This window comes from Hemibagrus wyckioides, linkage group LG21, assembly GCF_019097595.1.
Source record: "Hemibagrus wyckioides isolate EC202008001 linkage group LG21, SWU_Hwy_1.0, whole genome shotgun sequence".
In the NCBI taxonomy this organism is placed as follows: domain Eukaryota; kingdom Metazoa; phylum Chordata; class Actinopteri; order Siluriformes; family Bagridae; genus Hemibagrus; species Hemibagrus wyckioides.
Window position 1 is genome coordinate 6,081,176 of NC_080730.1, and position 18,946 is coordinate 6,100,121.

At 38.8% G+C, this 18,946-nt stretch overlaps 1 protein-coding gene across 3 annotated transcripts in view; it reads left to right on the plus strand.

The window, feature by feature from the left end:
• LOC131342332 (E3 ubiquitin-protein ligase RNF123) overlaps window positions 1-18,946 on the plus strand; it is a 163,799-nt gene that overhangs the window by 36,010 nt on the left and 108,843 nt on the right. For all 3 annotated transcript variants that reach the window (XM_058373094.1, XM_058373095.1, XM_058373096.1), the window contains exons 25-31: window positions 447-530; window positions 611-718; window positions 1,674-1,851; window positions 2,107-2,181; window positions 4,752-4,839; window positions 5,267-5,354; window positions 9,077-9,161. In XM_058373094.1, the coding sequence (XP_058229077.1) occupies window positions 447-530; window positions 611-718; window positions 1,674-1,851; window positions 2,107-2,181; window positions 4,752-4,839; window positions 5,267-5,354; window positions 9,077-9,161 (706 nt within the window). The remainder of the gene's footprint in view (window positions 1-446; window positions 531-610; window positions 719-1,673; window positions 1,852-2,106; window positions 2,182-4,751; window positions 4,840-5,266; window positions 5,355-9,076; window positions 9,162-18,946) is intronic.

Below are 18,946 nucleotides of genomic sequence, written 5' to 3' on the forward strand. Positions count from 1 at the left end.
CAGGATATAATCAGGCAGCATTGTGTCATAGCCCTTGATTCAGACATGATTGTCATGCTTCTTGATTTCCAATACCGGTCCAAAGACAGCTTCTTTTTTTTTTTTTTCATTCTTAGACATTGCCTAGCTGAAAAAGCTAAATTGAAGGTCAGATTTTTAAAATTTCAGAGTTTGAATCAGTACCACTGTCTTTACAGGCATGATGACTAGACTGTTTGTAGCACAGCCATGCATCTTTTTTTATTACCTTGTTATTTTCTGGCCACGCAGTAAATATCTGCTGGTATTTCTTTCCATCTGCTTTCTGTGACCCCTTGACCTTTTCATTCTGCCACGTTACTTCAGCTGGAGAACCGCCGCATGTTTTTATGGTACAGAGTACTGCTGATGGCTTGCTAATGGTGACTTTGCACTAGGGGAAGTTAAGGAATGTTTTTCTTCTACAGATGGTGGTCGTGTCGGATGATGTGCACGAGTACGCCGTCGCTCTGAAAGACACGGAAGAGAAGATAGCACGATGTCCAGCTAGAGTAAGCAATATATGGTCGATAATTTAATACATTTTGTCAGCATTAATGGGTTAAGGGACATGGTACCATGTTGTGTGCAGAGAGCAGACATTTTGGAAGAGCTGCAAAAGAGCCAGAAGGTGTTTGCCGAGAAGCTCAACCACCTGAGCCGCAGGTTGGCCTGGATCAACGCCACCATTTACTCCAAGGTACAGCACCATACACCATGCGAGAGAGAGAGAGAGAAAGAGAGAGAGAGAGAGACATTCTCCCTTTTCTAAATCTATTTCCAAGGACAAGGTTTTACAGTAACTGATCTGATCCTTTTGCTCCATCAGGACATCAGGCTCTGACTCCTCTTTCTGACCTGTAGGCTAATTTCATTGATGTTCTCTAAAACTTTATTTGCTGTGGTATACACTTTAATTGTCCAATAAAGGAAGCCAGACATTTCAGCCACAGCGGAGAAATAAAACCTAACTTGTCAGGGGTTCTACTGCACAGGCACCAGGAGGTTGGCATCAAGGTGTGTGCTGTAAATGGCAATGCGTCAGATCAGACACTTTGCTGTAATGTGTGTGGAAGGGAAAAAAGCAAAGGATCTGTATACTTTACCAGAGGTGGTAATTTATTTTAGTATTTTAGTACATTGTGATCTGTTTTTTTGTTTCGGCTTTTTGAAATGATACCCTGTGTTTATGATGCTGAATATCTTGAATATTTCCACAGTTGAAGGCAAATTAAAATGATTTACTATCTTGTAAACCATGGTTGTTGAAAAACTTCAGTTGTTGATGAATCTCGATAAAGAATAAATATCGTGCTTCATATTTATTAGGTAGCGTTTGGCATATGCAGTATTTGGCATATGTAATAGTGAACAATTCCTAGCAAAAGCTTGAGGTCAGTAAATCTCAGAAGCCATTCTATTGGTCATCTACTGCAAAAGGTACAGCCATTATTATTATTATTATTATTATTATTATTATTAATATTATTATTATTACACCCTATGAAACGACCATAGACAGTAAAGTGTAAGATTTGATCTGTGTATTAGACGTGGCATAATTAATACATTTATATTAATATGTTGTAAATGCAGTGGTTGTGTGTCATCTTAAACTCAAAGGTCTGTTTTTCCCTCATATCTGTGTGTTGCAGGAGAAGATGCTGGATGTTTACTGGCTCTTGCGTGTGTGCATCCGCACCATCGAGCACGCCGACAACACGGGCTCTTTGTTTGCCTTCACCCCTGAGTTCTACCTCAACGTGGCCATGAATAGCTACAGTGCCCTTAAGAACTACTTCAGCCCTTCCAACAGCATGGAGGAGCTCCCAGGTATAAACACACCGAGCAGTTCAGTCAGGATTTGCTGGATAAATTAGTAAATTCCCCACAACCACATTGAGAGAACACTCATTTAGCAAGATTTAACAAGCATATTGTTTATCATAAGCATCCCAAGCATCTATATGTGTTTTATTTCTTCAGAGCTGCATGAACATGATGGAACAGCTTCTAAAATGGCATCCAATACCTTTCTGTTTTTGCAAGACTTTCCTTTTATTTAAGAAGTGTGTGTTTGTCATACAGGTTACGAGGACACGCTCACTCAGCTTGCCGCTATCCTCGCTAAGCACTTTGCAGACCCGCGCATCGTGGGCACAGGTAAAGCCATGGCACTGCGGTAGACATTAGCTCAGTGTTATTGCTTGGAAATAAAGATTTTTTTTTTTTTAAGACAGACCTGCTCATACTATAAGTAGGTGTGTGTGTGGGGTGTGTATGTTGCTTTGTGAAAGGCCTCAGTTAGGATTCAGTTCATTACATCATCGTAGCCTACACTGGAGTGTAATAAAAGCAGATCCATTATGATTTATCTGGCAAATATTGAATTAGAATCCAGGCCGCGTTCGCCCATCAGCTTCCTCTGGTACTTAAGTTAATGTACAACCTTTTTCTCAAGATCTTACTCTTTCTCTCTTTCGTCCTTCCCTCCTATCATCTCTCATCATGCTCTTATCACCTTCACCTCATTTTCATCCCTCGCTCACTCTCGTTTTCGCTCTCCCCTCCCTCCTTCCTTTTTCTCCCTCCCTCCCTCTTTTTCCTTTCATTCCTCCCTATCTATCTCTCCTAATGTCCTATCTATTTTCATTACCTGCAGCGAAGGGTACAAAAAGAACCTGAGCCAAAAATGTTCTGGTAATCTGTTAGGCAGCTATTTTAATGGGAATTTTTAAAAATCTAATATAGTCTGCGCTTTTTGTGGCCTATTTGTCACGCAGATGAATTCTTCATATATAAGTTCTGCTTTCGGGCGAAGTGAGACTGTTTGCATGATTTTCTGTCATTCTGTGAAGGTCATTTGCTCCTCCGTAGCCAAGTACATCCAGCTCAGGATAAATTCAGTTGCAGCCTAGTGCAAGTTAGAGACATAAATGCAGGTTAATAATCTGTTAAATACTCAAAAAGATTACGTCAGACATCATACGTTTAGCTTAAAAGTGCAGTATACACAGTATATATTGCCAAAAGTTTTGGGACACCCCAACAAATCATTGAATTCCACACCAAACTCCCTCATCCATGTCTTTACGGGCCTTGCTTTGTGCACTGGTGTACAGTCATGCTGGAACAGGAAGGGGTCATCCCCAAAGTGTTCCCAATAAAGTTGGGAGCATGAAATTGCCCAAAATGTCTTGGTATGCTGAAGCATTAAGAGTTCCTTTCACTGGAACTAAGGGGCCGAGCCCAACCCCTGAAAAACAACACCTGAATTCAGTGATTTGGGTGTCCCAAAACTTTTGGCAATATAGTGTATGTGTAAATAATGTTCAAGTGTTTCTAATCATTTAATAATATAGAATTTCATAGAGACTTGAGAGAAACTAACCTATGCCTTTGTGTACTTGTGTTTGCTTATGAAAAATGTCTCCCTGTTTATTAGCAGTGGCTAGTAGCCAAGTAGTTATACATAATATATATGTAGAAAATAGTTTTTGTGGTTATATTTTTGAAGTCGATTTACTGTTGAAAAAGTCAATTATTGTATCAAACTTCCACTTGTGTTGATCTGTGACAAAGTTGAGCTACCTGCTAGCTAATTTAGCTGATGTTCATAGACAGAATGTTGGCTGTTGCTTCCAGAAGGTTCCTTCCTTCCTTGCTTCCTTCCTTACTTCCTTCTTTCTTGTTTACTAACTTACTATCTGTTTACATTTCTTACATTACTTGATTACTTTCCTTACTTTTCTTATTTTCCTGCTTGTGTCAGATACTTAATTTCTTACTTACTTTACTTCTATTACTGGATTACTTTAATTACTGTGAACACGCCACAAGAGCATTAATGAGATCAAACACCGTTGCTGTAAGAGTGAGGAGGTCTGGGGTTCACTCGGTGTTCCATCCCAAAGGTGTTCTGTGGGGTTGAGTCAGAGTTAGGGCTCAGCGCAGGACACTGGAGGTCTTCCACACCAAACCATGTCTTCATGGAGCTCGCTTTGTACACAGGAACATTATCAAGTTGGAACAGTTTTTGGGCCTCATAGTTCCAGTGAAGAGACATTTTAATCCAAATTGGTGGCAATAGTTCAAGTTTGAGGGTTAGGTGTCTACAAACTTTCGGCCATATAGTATCTACTTACTTAATTACTTATTTCTTTAATGAGTTACTTGTTAATTCATTTAAAAATGATCTTTTGATCAATGTTTTGCTTGTACACGTAGCTGCTTGTCCAATTTTGAGCAATATCTGTGTTGGAGTAGCAGAGCTGTTTTCTCATTTTCACGTGTGATAAACAAGCCCCAGCGAGCTTGGCTGCTATCAGTGTGTGGGAGAAAATTGATCTCTGAAGCTATTTGGCACAATGCGGTCGTGCGTGATCAGATATGAATGTTAATAGATGTGGAATTAGATAGCGTAGAGCTTTTATACTTGGCTCCCTGGATGTAATGTATCTTATGACATGCCTATTATTGATGTTATTGATTTAATTTCCTGTGCTTCCTTAAGCTCTTTGTTGTGCTCAGGGAAGTCCATTTTTACACCGGGAGTTCAACACGTTTGTACGTTAATCAGTCTAGACTTTGAGGATTAATAGTGAATATTTTGATCATGATGCTAGTCTCCAGCAGCGCTGACCTTTATAGATTGTCCAAAAACTCTAAAATGACTCGGGTGAAAATGCGTGTTTTTTGCTAATCTGGCAATCTTTCTTTCTTTTCCTTTGCAGATATTAAAGATTCACTGATGCAGGCTCTGGCCAGTTACGTGTGCTACCCACATTCACTCAGAGCTGTGGAGAGGATCCCTGAGGAGCAGTGAGTACATTACCCATAATCCCCTCTGGGGCTTACACAGCTCACCTGCTGAACCTATTAAAGCAGAGCTTCGCCAACATGGTGCCAGGTGCTTTCTGCATGATCCTGCTGAGGATTTCAAATGAATGCGAGATGTGAGAAGAGAACGTGGCATTTAGGGAAGTGGCTAGGATTGTGACTCTCGCGGTGTCTAAAAACGAAGGCTATGAGGTCGCGATGTCTTGCTGCCTAATGAGTCTGTTTTCTTATAAGGCTGAGTTTTGATAGTTAAAGGTTCAACCAACCAAATTCAGAAATTCATCCATAAGCTGCTCCACCATATTGTGCAGGCTGGACCATGCAGAGAATTATGGGTAACATGCAGGACAGGGAGGGAGTTGTATAAGCTGGCTTGTGTAAACCGTAATGACCTTTGACCTTTGTTTAGGCGGGTGGCTATGATGAGGAACCTGTTGGCACCGTATGAACAGCGACCGTGGGCTCAGACTAACTGGATCCTCGTCCGCTTGTGGAGGGTGAGATCCCTTTATCTTTCCTTTCCTTTCCTTTCCTTTCCCATCCCTCTTTCCTTCGTCATCATTAGGATGCTTCCTAATCCTTCTTTTTCATCCATCCTCTCATTCTTTTCCCATTTTCCCCCATCTAGCTTACCCCTCCTTTATTATTTTGCCATGTCTTCGCTCTACTCCTTCCTCTTTCTTTATCTTTCCTTCCACATCCCTCCTTTAATCTCTTCTCCCTTTCTTTTCTCATAACGCCCATTTCATTCCTCCTTCCTAATTTTATTCATCCCTATTCCTCCTTCCTCTTCCCATTCTTCATCTCTTTTCCTCATCTACTCTCCCTAGCTTTTGTTATTCCTCCTTCCTCTTCCCTTTTTTTCATCTCTCTTTCTCACCCCCCCCTTTTCTCTTCACTTCCTTTCTATTTATCATAACTTTTTCCTCCTTCCTAACCCCCCTTTTGAATTCCTTTCTCCCTGTTTCTTCTCACACCACCTCTCCCCTCATCTTTTTATTTATTTTCCTCATCCCTCTCTCTCTTCCTCATCCTTTCTCTCACACCCTGCCCTCTGCATCTATCTTTACAACTCTACCCTTCCTCATCTCTCCCACCGTCTTCCTCACCTCTTTCTTCTTAATTCTCTCTACACATACTCCCCGCTTATCCGTCCTGACATCTCTGCTCGTCTCTCCTATCTTATCCCTCTCTCTCTCCCTTCGTCCTCGCTCTAATTCTAAACCCATTATGTCATTATGTCGTGTGGAAGAAGGTGATGCAGTCGGATGCAATTATTTTGCCGAATCTCCGTCGATCTCGGCCCTAAAAAAAACAACCCAGGAAAATAAAAATCCTTTCAACGATATTGCAGTTATTTAAGCTTTAACTTTAAAGATCTTCAATAATTTACGTTTATTTATTAATTTATGTGCAAATCTATAGTGGATTATTGTTATTATTATTATTATTATTATTATTATACAATTAAAATGCAGTTATAGATTATTATAGTAATGTAATTCAGCATCATGCTCTTTATCATACAGTGTGAATAAAATGTCAGAACTTTTTGCCCTCTCTGTGTGAAATTACAACATAAAAAAATAAGTGATAATCAAATAGTTAGGAAAAAAACATAAGAAACAAAAACATATTTAAATTTAGGAGGAATCCCCCTGAAGCACAGAAAAAACTTCCAGCCTCAGAAGTGTGAGACAATCACACTAACCACTAAGCCTCTGTGTCCTCTCTTTAATCTTGAGCTCGGCTACTAAAATGGTCTGTGAGAGAACAACATCACATCATATTCCTATTCTTTCTCTTTTTATCTTAAATTGTGTTATTTATATGAGCAGTAGAAGGAGGAACAGGCTGGGGTTTTTCATTTCACTGCAAGCTGTACACTGAATCGTGGAAACATTTTATAGCTGCTCTAACATAAGCGATAAAATGAACATGATATATATACACCGATCAGGCATAACATTATGCCTACCTGCCAAAACAGTCCTGACCCATCATGCACTGTGTATTCTGATGCCTTTCTATCAGAACCAGCATTAACTTCTTCAGCAATTTGAGCAACAGTAGCTCGTCTGTTGGATCGGATCACACGGGCCAGCCTTCCTATGTGCATCAATGACACTGTTGCCGATTCACCACTGTTCCTTCCTTGGACCACTTTTGATAGATACTGACCACTGCAGACCGGGAACACCCCACAAGAGCTGCAGTTTTGGAGATGCTCTGATCCAGTCGTCTAGCCATCACAATTTGGCCCTTCATCAATCTCGCTCAAATCCTTACGCTTGTCCATTTTTCCTACTTCTAACACATCAACTTTGAGGACAAAATGTTCACTTGCTGCCTGATATATCCCACCCACTAACAGGTGCCATGATGAGGAGATAATCAGTGTTATTCACTTCACCTGTCAGTGATCATAATGTTATGCCTGATCGGTGTGTATATATCTATGTACACTATATTGCCAAAAGTATTCGCTCACCTGCCTTGACTCGCATATGAACTTAAATGACATCCCATTCCTAATCCATAGAGTTCAATATGACGTTGGTCCACCCTTTGCAGCTATAACAGCTTCAACTCTTCTGGGAAGGCTGTCCACAAGGTTTAGGAGTGTGTTTATGGGAATTTTTGACCATTCTTCCAGAAGCGCATTTGTGAGGTCACACACTGATGTTGGACGAGAAGGCCTGGCTCTCAGTCTCCGCTCTAATTCATCCCAAAGGTGTTCTATCGGGTTGAGGTCAGGACTCTGTGCAGGCCAGTCAAGTTCCTCCACACCAGACTCTGTCATCCATGTCTTTATGGACCTTGCTTTGTGCACTGGTCCACAGTCATGTTGGAAGAGGAAAGGGCCAGCTCCAAACTGTTCCCACAAAATTGGGAGCATGGAATTGTCCAAAATGTCTTGTTATGCTGAAGCATTCAGAGTTCCTTTCACTGGAACTAAGGGGCCAAGCCCAGCTCCTGAAAAACAACCCCACACCATAATCCCCCCTCCACCAAACTTTACACTTGGCACAATGCAGTCAGACAAGTACCGTTCTCCTGGCAACCGCCAAACCCAGACTCGTCCATCAGATTGCCAGATGGAGAAGCGCGATTCGTCACTCCAGAGAACGCGTCTCCACTGCTCTAGAGTCCAGTGGCGGCGTGCTTTACACCACTGCATCCGACGCTTTGCATTGCACTTGGTGATGTATGGCTTGGATGCAGCTGCTCGGCCATGGAAACCCATTCCATGAAGCTCTCTGCGCACTGTTCTTGAGCTAATCTGAAGGCCACATGAAGTTTGGAGGTCTGTAGCGATTGACTCTGCAGAAAGTTGGTGACCTCTTCGCACTATGCGCCTCAGCATCCGCTGACCCCGCTCCGTCAGTTTACGTGGCCTACCACTTCGTGGCTGAGTTGCTGTCGTTCCCAAACACTTCCACGTTCTTATAATACAGCTGACAGTTGACTGTGGAATATTTAGGAGCGAGGAAATTTCACGACTGGATTTGTTGCACAGGTGGCATCCTAGCACAGTTCCACGCTGGAATTCACTGAGCTCCTGAGAGCGACCCATTCTTTCACAAATGTTTGTAAAAACAGTCTGCATGCCTAGGTGCTTGATTTTATACACCTGTGGCCATGGAAGTGATTGGAACACCTGATTCTGATTATTTGGATGGGTGAGCGAATACTTTTGGCAATATAGTGTATGTACAAAAAAAGTGTGCTATATTTCCTCCCAAAACAGATTTTATCCTAAGTCTGTGACCTAGTGAACCAGTGTTATTGTATTCATTGATAGAGACTTCAAAGCACTTTTGTACATCACTCTGGATAAGAGCATCTGCCAAATGGCAGAAATGTAAATGTCTTGATTATTTTCCTGTAGCGGCATGATGCAAGTCTTTTATTCCTCGCATGAATGATAACCCAGATTGTCCGTCAGCGGTGACCAATCTTATTCACAAAGGGTTGGTGTTGGTGCAGGATTTAATTCCAATCACGGAGGAGCCGCACCTGATTCCACTTCAGTGGATCCTGATCCTGATTTTTAATAGACTCAGCTGTTGCTTCTGCTTGGTTGGGATGAGGACCTGCACCCACACCGGCCCTATCTGGATAAGCCTGGACACCCTTGGGTTATGGTTTTAAAGATAATGCAGTTCCATCTGATTGTCTGATTTTCATGATCACTTGTTACTCTGTTCCTTTACAGGGTTGTGGGTTTGGCTACAGGTACACACGGCTGCCTCACCTGCTCAAAACCAAACCCGAGGATGCCAACCTGCCCAGCCTGCAGAGTGAGTTACATGGTGTACATCCATTTTCCTTTTTTAGCTGGATCTGGCTCTTCCACACCACTCTCACTGTTCCCCCCCCCACACACTGTATATCATGCTGTATATAAGACTTTTAATAAGGGCCAAAAGTTTGTGGACACCTGTCACCCTCACATCCATGCCTGCTTGTTGTGCATTAGTAAGGTTGAGTCACTGATGTCAGGTGAGGAGGTCTGGGGTGCAGTTAATGTTCCAGTTCATTCCAAAGGTGTTCAGTGGGGTTGAGACACTCGAGATCTTTCACTTCAACCTTGGAGAACCATGTCTTTATGGAGCATGCTGGAACAAGTTTGAGTCTCTTAGTTCCAGTGAAGGGAAATTGCAATTATACAGCATACAGAGACATTTTTATAGAAATTGTGTGCTTCCAAATAGGTGGCAAGAGTTTAGGGAAGGCTAATATTTGTGATGTAATGGTCATCTGTCCACATACTTTTGGTTATATGTTGTATAATCTCAGATAAGCTAGCTGCTTGTCACCAAACAATGGTTAATCTATTTGTAGATAAAATTTAGAATGCTCCTAAATTTGACGACAGTAGTGCTGAAAGCTGACGAGAAAACAAAAAGAAATTAAGCCGGAAGAAAACGATGACAAAAAATAAATAATAATAAAAAATAAAAAATAATGATAATAAAAACCAAACAATTAAAAGTGTCAAGCATGTAATGATGTGCCTCAGGAAATCTGTAACAGACAAATCGTCACGAAGGATCATAACACTGCAAATCTTTGGAAACACTTCATAGCTTATTATTAAGTTTCCTTTTTTAGTCTTCATTTATCTGGTTGATTAATCATGAATTAATATTTTTGTCATGGTAAATTGCAATCAGAGGGAAAAAACAGAATATTGTATGCATTCACACTGAGAAAAAAAGCAATACAGTGAGGGAAAAAATGATTTGATCCCCTGCTGATTTTGTACGTTTGCCCACTGACAAAGAAATGATCAGTCTGTAATTTTAATGGTAGGTTTAGTGAGAGACAGAATAACAACAAAAAAATCCAGAAAAACACATTTCAAAAAAATTATACATTAATTTGCATTTTATTGAGTGAAATAAGTATTTGACCTCTTTGCAAAACATGACTTAGTACTTGGTGGCAAACCCTTGTTGGCAATCACAGACGTCAGACGTTTCTTGTAGTTGGCCACCAGGTTTGCACACATCTCACATCTCAAGGAATTTGGGCCCACTCCTCTCTGCAGATCCTCTCCAAGTCATTAAGGTTTTGTGGCTGACCCTTCAGCTCCCGCCACAGATTTTCTATGGGATTAAGGTCTGGAGACTGGCTAGGCCACTACAGGACCTTAATGTACTTCTTTTTGAACCACTCCTTGTTTCCTTGGCCGTGTGTTTTGGGTCATTGTCAGGCTGGAATATCCATCCACGACCCATTTTCAATGCCCTGGCTGAGGGAAGGAGGTTCTCATCCAAGATTTAACGGTACATGGCTCCGTCCATCGTCCCTTTGATGCGGTGCGGTTGTCCTGTCACCTGGCGATGGTGTACTTGGGGTCATAGGCAGCATTCCTCCTCCTCCAAACACGGCGAGTTGAGTTGATGCCAAAGAGCTGGATTTTGGTCTCATGTGACCACAACACTTTCACCCAGTCCTCCTCTGAATCATTCAGATGTTCTTTGGCAAACTTCAGATGAGCCTGTACACGTGCTTTCTTTAGCAGGGGGACCTTGCGGGCGCTACTGGATTTCAGTCTTTCACGGCATAGTGTGTTACCAATTGTTTTCTTCGTGACTATGGTCCCAGCTGCCTTGAGATCATTGACAAAATCCTCCAGTGTAATTCTGGGCTGATTCCTCGCCGTTCTCATGATCATTGAAACTCCATGAGGTGAGATCTTGCATGGAGCCCCAGACCGAGGAAGATTGACAGTCCTTTTGTGTTTCTTCCATTTGGGAATAATCGCACCAACTGTTGTCACCTTCTCACCAAGCTGCTTGGCGATGGTCTTGTAGCTCATTCCAGCCTTGTGTAGGTCTATAATCTTGTCCCTGATATCCATGGACAGCTCTTTGATCTTGGCCATGATGGAGAGTTTGGAATCTGATTGATAGCTTCCTTCTGTGGACAGGTGTCTTTCATACAGTTAATGAGCTGAGATTAAGAGCACTCCCCGAGAGTCCTCCTACTGTAATCTCAGCTCCTTACCTGTATAAAAGACACCTGGGAGCCAGAAATCTTTCTGACTGATAGGGGATCAAATACTTATTTCACTCATTAAAATGCAAATCAATGTAGAACTTTTATGAAATGCGTTTTTCTGGATTTTTTTGTTGTTATTCTGCCTCTTACTGTTCAAAAACACCTACCATTAAAATTACAGACTGATCATTTCTTTGTCAGTGGGCAAACGTACAAAATCAGCAGGGGATCAAATAATTTTTTCCCTCACTGTATGTGGTCAGTAAAAAATAAAAATAAATAAATATTACATCTAGGTTAATTAGTAATATTAAGTTTCTTTAAAAAAAAATTTTATTGTCATCATCCACACTGAAAAAAATGCAATATGTGGTCAGTAAAAAAAAAAAAAAAATGTGTGTATATATATATATATATATATATATATATATATATATATATATATATATATATATATATATACATATATATATATATATATATATATATATATATATATATATATATATATAAGATAGATAAGTAAATAATTTATTAATTATATAAAAAATTATTACATATAGTTTACTTAGAAATATTATGCTTCTCAATAAAATTTGATTTCATAGTTTATCCACACTGAAAAAAAACCATTATGTGGTCAGTAAAAAAAATAAATAAATAAAGTTTACTTAGTAATATTACGTTTCTCAATAAAATTTGATTTCATTGTTTATCCACACTGTAAAAAAAAAAGCAATATGTGGTCAGTAAAAAAAAAACACAATTAAATAAATGAATGAATAAATAAATAAATAAATAATTATAAAAATAAATAAAATTTGATTTCATAGTTTATGCTAAACATAATGTAAACAAGTTTCAAATTTTTAGTTTGAATGATGTGATCAGTTCACCAAATATTAATGGTGCTGCCGATTGGAATTATAACTATAGTACTACATTTAGGCGATTAAAAGATTATTCATTTGTGAGCTCATGTGTGAGCTGGGTTTTTGATTTTATTCAGCGATTTATAAATTAAATAGGGCTTTTAAATGAAGTAATTTTAACCAAATTTTTATTTCAGTGTAGTTACATATCCTTAAATTCTTTTCTGAATTTTGGAATTGTTTACTTTTTTTCCCCACCACTCTTTTAAAAAAATGTGTATAAAGCAGGCTATTTGCTGTGTGTGTGTGTGTGTGTGTGTGTGTACCTCATGCAAAATGACATTCTATTAATCATTGCCAAAAACAAAACACTAAATCTTTCTCATCAGTTTTGACACTTTCGACACAATGGCAGTAGAGCAGTCTATTAATAGTGTAAAAAAAAAAAAAAAAAACCCATCAAATACTAGCTCCAGCCGCCATCCATCATACTCATGTAGTTTTTAAGCATTTCGCTGACGTTTGGATCACAGTAGGTAGTGATGAACCTCATCATGACAATCTTTCCTCAATCCTTCTTGATTCCCAATTGGACGCAAAATGATAGTGTTTATAGAAATGGCACCGACTTCCTAGAGCTGGAGAAATTCAACACAATAGTGCTGCATGTACTTCTACCTCTTAAAGGGGCGGTTTGTCTGCAGAGTAAATTGCAATTTAAAGTGACATCACTTTCTCTTTGTCTCTAACGGACATCTTAAATAATTATGATAGTTTCTAGGTCATAAATTGAAGATACTTCTCATAGTCCTTGTACTGTAACGTTGTGAATTAGAATTTCTGACATTGTTCCTATAAATGTCTTTGAAATTGAAATAAAAATATAGGGAGTCAAAAATGGCCACAAATGGTGGTTAGAGGTTTAAAGGTTTATTGTGAGTTAATGACAGCAACAACACAGGAGAAGGAGTTGGAGAAAAGTGTTTTTGGCTGTTGTTCAACGCCTTTTAAATGTTTATTGAGGGATTATCACTGCTATATCGGCATCACTGATACTTTGATAATTAGTTCCGGGGCGGTGGTAGCTCAAGTGGTTAAGGCTCTGGGTTGTTGATCAGGTTCAAGCCAAGCCAAGCCACCGTTGGGCCTTTAAGCAAGGCCTCCAAGCCAACCCCACACCCACTACCCCTAACCCTCTTAATGGCTGACCCTGTTCTCTGACCCCAACCCTCCAAGGATGGGATATGCGGGATGGGATATGCAGTCGAACCTCGACATACATAATTATGCAAGAAATTTCCATCGGCATACAAAGGCATAGGAGCGAACCGAACCAAACGTCCGAAGTTGCGCATACATCGGGAAGCCGTTCAAAACATGTTTGCGTCAGTGGAAAGGTAAGCGAAGCCAACTGAACCGAGTTTACAATTTTTTTCAGTCAGTGAAAGCTGCTTTGAAAGAGTCAACCCGCTATACCAATGCTTGGCTTGGGTCAGTTCTTTCTAAGCAGCCGTACAGTTTACATACGCTTCGTATTGGTCATATTTTTGGGTGGCTGGAACGGATTATCTGCATTTACATTATTTTTTAAAGGAAAATTCATTTCGCAGTACAAATTTTCACCTTAAGAACTCGCCTCTAGAACCAATTAAATTCATAGGTCGAGGTTCCACTGTATATGACAAAAAAGGATTTTCCTGCAACAGTAATATGTTTATTAATGGAGGTGCAGCAGTGTTCATTTGGATGCACACTTTTAGTAGATCACTTGCCAAACTGCCCACAGCCCAAGATTAGATATCTAAGGTCACACTCATTAGTCCGTATTTCGAGTCTAAATCATGTCTCCTTTTGGTTTTGTTTTACTACGTGGGTTGATTTGGTTTCACGCTGCATGTAAGTGACCCAAAAAGAGATGGTCTGAAGGCTGCATCAGGGCATCTAATGCTTTGATTTTTCTGTACAAATATCCAAAACTAATTTCTGCAGCACTTGAGCTTTCTCCTTGTTTGGCTCAGTTTGTGCCAATTTAGCATCTGACATCTGCACAAAATGCCACGATTCAGAATGCACTCCTCGCAATTGGGTCGACTTTTTGGCATCAGGTTCCACAGTGCCATGTAATAAAATGAAGGCAAAACAACAACAACAACAACAAAGGTGCCTGAAGGATAACACACTGGTGTGATAACACACTTAATGGTGAGAAATTTTGTAATAAGAAATACTAAACAAATCTTTTTGGATTTCGGTCCGAATATCCAGAACGTATCACATTTCTGCAGCACTACAGCTCTGTCCTTTGGCTCGGTTTGTGCCTCGCGAATCAGTTCAGCATCTTAGAGCGACAAAACCTTCCTGCAGTTTAAGAGAAAGACTCGGAGTCGAATCGCTTTCTCACTGCAAATACAGCGGAACCTCGGCATACGAATTTAATTCGTTCTGGAGGGGAGTTCTCAAGGTGAAAATTTGTATTGAGAAACGAATTTTCCCATAAGGAATAATGTAAATGCAGATAATCCGTTCCAGCCACCCAAACGCATGCTGAAGGCAACGTTAGTATCATGGGTTGAATCTTTCGAAACAGCTTTCACTGACTGAAAAATAAATCCGTAAATTGGCTTGGGTTGGCTTTGCTTAGCTTTCCACTGACATACCCACAACTTACCCGGCTTTGTATGCCGATGCGAATTTCTAAATTCTTAACGCAAAAATTTGTAAAGGAGGGCTTTCCAATACCGAGGTTCCACTGTAATCTGTACTAGTGTTCAGTTGGAACCGGAGCAGGACCTCCTCACTCAGACGCCATGAGACCAGAGTTTAGGTCAGAGAAACTAAACATTGCATATAAACACACAAATGCTGCTTTCTGAAGCACAGTTTTTCCATTTAAAGTTGCTCTGCACGTAATCATGGGCCGTGTTCTAATAAAATGTCTGACATCCTGTGACATTTCACAAAACTGCTAGATGTGTTGGACCTCAGCTGGTTCTTTCAATAAGGATGCTCTGAGTCAGTGGCACATTAAATAGCCTTGGTGTTTGTGCGTGTGTGTGTGTGTGGGACATGTTCTGCTTGTTTGTGTGACTGAGTAAGAGTGTCATCTTCTTATCATTTTATTTACGCTTTCAAGTGAGCAGGCTTTGTTTACTTTCTGCATGATTTTCCTTTTTCATTTACACAGAGTAATGAAACAAGGAACAAGTTTATGCCTATCTGTTTTTATTTGTTAGGTGGCTCATTGGCACAGTGGGTAGAATTGTTGCAATGAAAATGAAACGGTGTATTATGGTGTAAGAAATAAAACATCTGGGGGGTTCATGCTGTTAGAGGAAAATAATCAACAGCAGGGTGGAGATGAAGTTTCTGGGTACCGCTTCGGGTGCTTCTCTGTTTACCAGTGACTTCACTTGATGTATTATAGAACCGTACAGTGTATTTTTATCCGATTATACTCACAAATCAAGTGAATTCTTGTTATTAAGGTGGAATGTAAGATGTCATGAATTTAATTCAATTTGGTATATTAGTATAGCGCTTTGAACAATGGACATTGTCTCAAAGAAGCTTTACAGAAAAAAATATAACGTTTAAAGTCAAGTACTATTTATCCCTAATATTTATCCTATAATGAACAAACCTGAGGCGATGGTGGCAAGGAAAAACTTCCTGAGATGATATGAAGAAGAAGCCTTGAGAGGAAGCAGGCTCAGAAGGGAACCTCCTCCTCATTTGAAAATAATGGAAATAAGTTAAATGGAAATAATTTCCTTTCTCCAGCTGTTTCTAGTCAAATGGAGGAAAATTAACAGGAAGTTAAAAAAAAAAAAAAGTTCTGACACCAACGACTCCTTCCAAACATTCACGAAAAGCTTTCCAGTAGCAACGATCATAAGTTTTTCTATTGAATAACAATCATATATTTAATATTAGACTTCGTGTATGTGGAGCATCTGCTGTACAAGTCTATGTGAATTTTGTGTTGCTATAGAAACGATAGCATATAAGAATGATTGCATTAATATTTGCCCCGCAGCTGCTCTTACTGAAAATGAACGAATCCCCACTTTCTGGCTAATTCCATTTGAGACCTCGTCAGCACTGAGCTGTAAAATACTGTAGTTCTTAACTGTTAGTTTATTTGAGGTATAAAGCTTTATAACCCAGCTTCACACAGGGTGCATAATGTGGGGTCGCGTCAAAGCCTCAAAGCCAAAGATGGTATGGATTTTATCATTTATCTATACTAAAAATAATCACATAAAACGTCCAGCGGAAATTTAAGAAGAATGGGCAACACTAACCATTGGTGTAAAATAATTATGCAAATGAAATGGGAAAATGTATTACTTATTGTGGGATAATAATAATAAATCAAATATAGGATTATTCCTCTTGTTTGCGTTACATATTTTCATAAATTTATGCTTTAAAATTTCTATAAATATAGAAAAAAATGTAGAAAAATCTGCTAAAACAACAAACTTGTAATTAGTAAAAGAAAAAGGTGCAGAAAGATTATTAATCTTATATTTGTTTACCGTAAAGAAATTATTTGAAGTACAGTGGAACTTCGTAATGCACCCCCTTTATGAATTTTCGCCTTAAGAATTGAAATTCTGCAAGAAATTTGCATTTCACGATTATTTTTTCAGTCAGTGAAAGCTGTTTGGAAAGAGTCAACCCACGATACCATTGTTGCCTTCAGCATGCGTTCAAAAGCTAGGTGATTTTTCAGGCGTTTTTTAGCTGACAGATTGGTGGCGTGGGTGGTGTGTTCTATTTTTAGCCCAAGCTTGGTGGCACGACTTCCTGTGAGGACCCTTGACATGGAATGCTTGGCTTGGGTCAGTTCTTTGTAAGCAGCCATACAGTTTACATACGCTTCGTATTGGGAATATTGGTCATATTTGTGGGTCACTGGAATGGATTATCTGCATTTACATTATATCTTATGGGAAAATTTGGTTTGCTCTACAGATTTTCATCCTAAGAACTCGCCTCCTATGCCAAGGTTCCGCTGTACTAGATAAATAGACTCTATATTTTTCAGATACATTTACACTGTAAGAATTTTTTTTTACTTTACAATGGATTCATCATAGTGTCCAGATCTGATTGGAAGGAGCCATGGTATGACATCTGATAAAGATCTAACAGATATATCAGGATGAATTAACGAAAGATTTATCAAGTGACTTGGCAGCGTTAGAACATCGGTGTCAAAAGCAAAAGAAAAATAGAGGAGGAAAAAAATTACAAGCTCGAAGGCTCTGTGTGCATTTTGTTCAGTTTGTGTCTTGGATTAGATACTCTGAAGTGTCCTGAGGTGGGAATGTGTTGGTGTGAGATGGATGTCTGCCCGAAGATGGATCAGCGTGTCCAGGATGTGCGGCCATTTTTTTTTTTCCAAATCCACTTCCCTGAGCTAAGATGAATAAATGAATAAACATGTTGTTAGAAGTTCTGGCCTTCATTTTCATGATGTTAAATGAGTGTCTTCCACATATGAGATGCTATGATACTTCTCAGCTTCTCACTTTATTGTGTTTATATTCCGCATGCTTTACTCTCATTGTTCCACTGGCCTTGTCTCTGTGCTAATAACCTCCAATTTTCTCACTCTCATTTGCATGATTTCCAGGAGATTTGTCAATTGCTAGTTTCCGAAGTAAGTTCCACTCACATTTTATTCCCCCCATTTCCATTTTTCTTCTATCCGCTCCTCAATGAAACTACTAGCTCTCTTTTACTTAACAGCGTGGCTCGGCTCAGGTAATTAACCGTGAACCCACTTTTAGATGTTATACGGCTCACTTTGCAGTGGAGATGGTGCACAGGCTGTTCTCGCTTGGGTAATACGCAAGCCAGTCTTTGCAGAGGAACATTACCGAATAATCAAATCAAATATTTTTTTAAAATCTGTTTACCAAACATTCATGCTGTATTTAGTTTATTTAAACACAGTAATGTTTTCTTACAGTTTGGTTTTCATTTATTAACTTATTTATTTATTTGTTTGTTTGTTTGTTTGTTTGTTTGTTTGCTTGTTTTGTTACTGACCCACACCACTGACATTTGTACTTTAAAACTATTTAGTCATATATTATTATTTTTATTTTACCTTCATTTTTATTTATTTGAAGTTGATAAATAAAAAATATAGTTTATTATAACATTACTTAATAATTATTAATACAAATAATTATTCGTAAATAATTATTATATACTGTTTTATTCTTTTTTTACTTACATTGATGCTTTTTGCACTTTATTTTATTTATTTATTTATTTATTTTTGTTTCCATTTTAATCTTATTTTTTTGTTGGTCAGCTTTCTTTCTTTCTTTCTTTCTTTCTTTCTTTCTGTTTATTTATTTGTTTGTTTTGTTATTAACTCACACCACTGACATTTTTTTACTTTAAAACTATTTAGTCATAAACTCTTATTTTTATTTTACCTTCATTTTTATTTATTTACAGTCTATAAATAAAGAACATAGTTTACTATAACTTAATAATTATTAATAAAAATAATTATTTGTAAATAATAATTGTTTACTGTTTTTTATTTATTTACATCAATGCTCGTTAGACTTTTTTTACATTAATTGTTTCAATTTATTTCGTATCAGTGGTCGGTTTTTGGTGTGTTAATTTTATTTCATTTATTCTTTCTTTCTTTCTTTCTTTCTTTCTTTCTT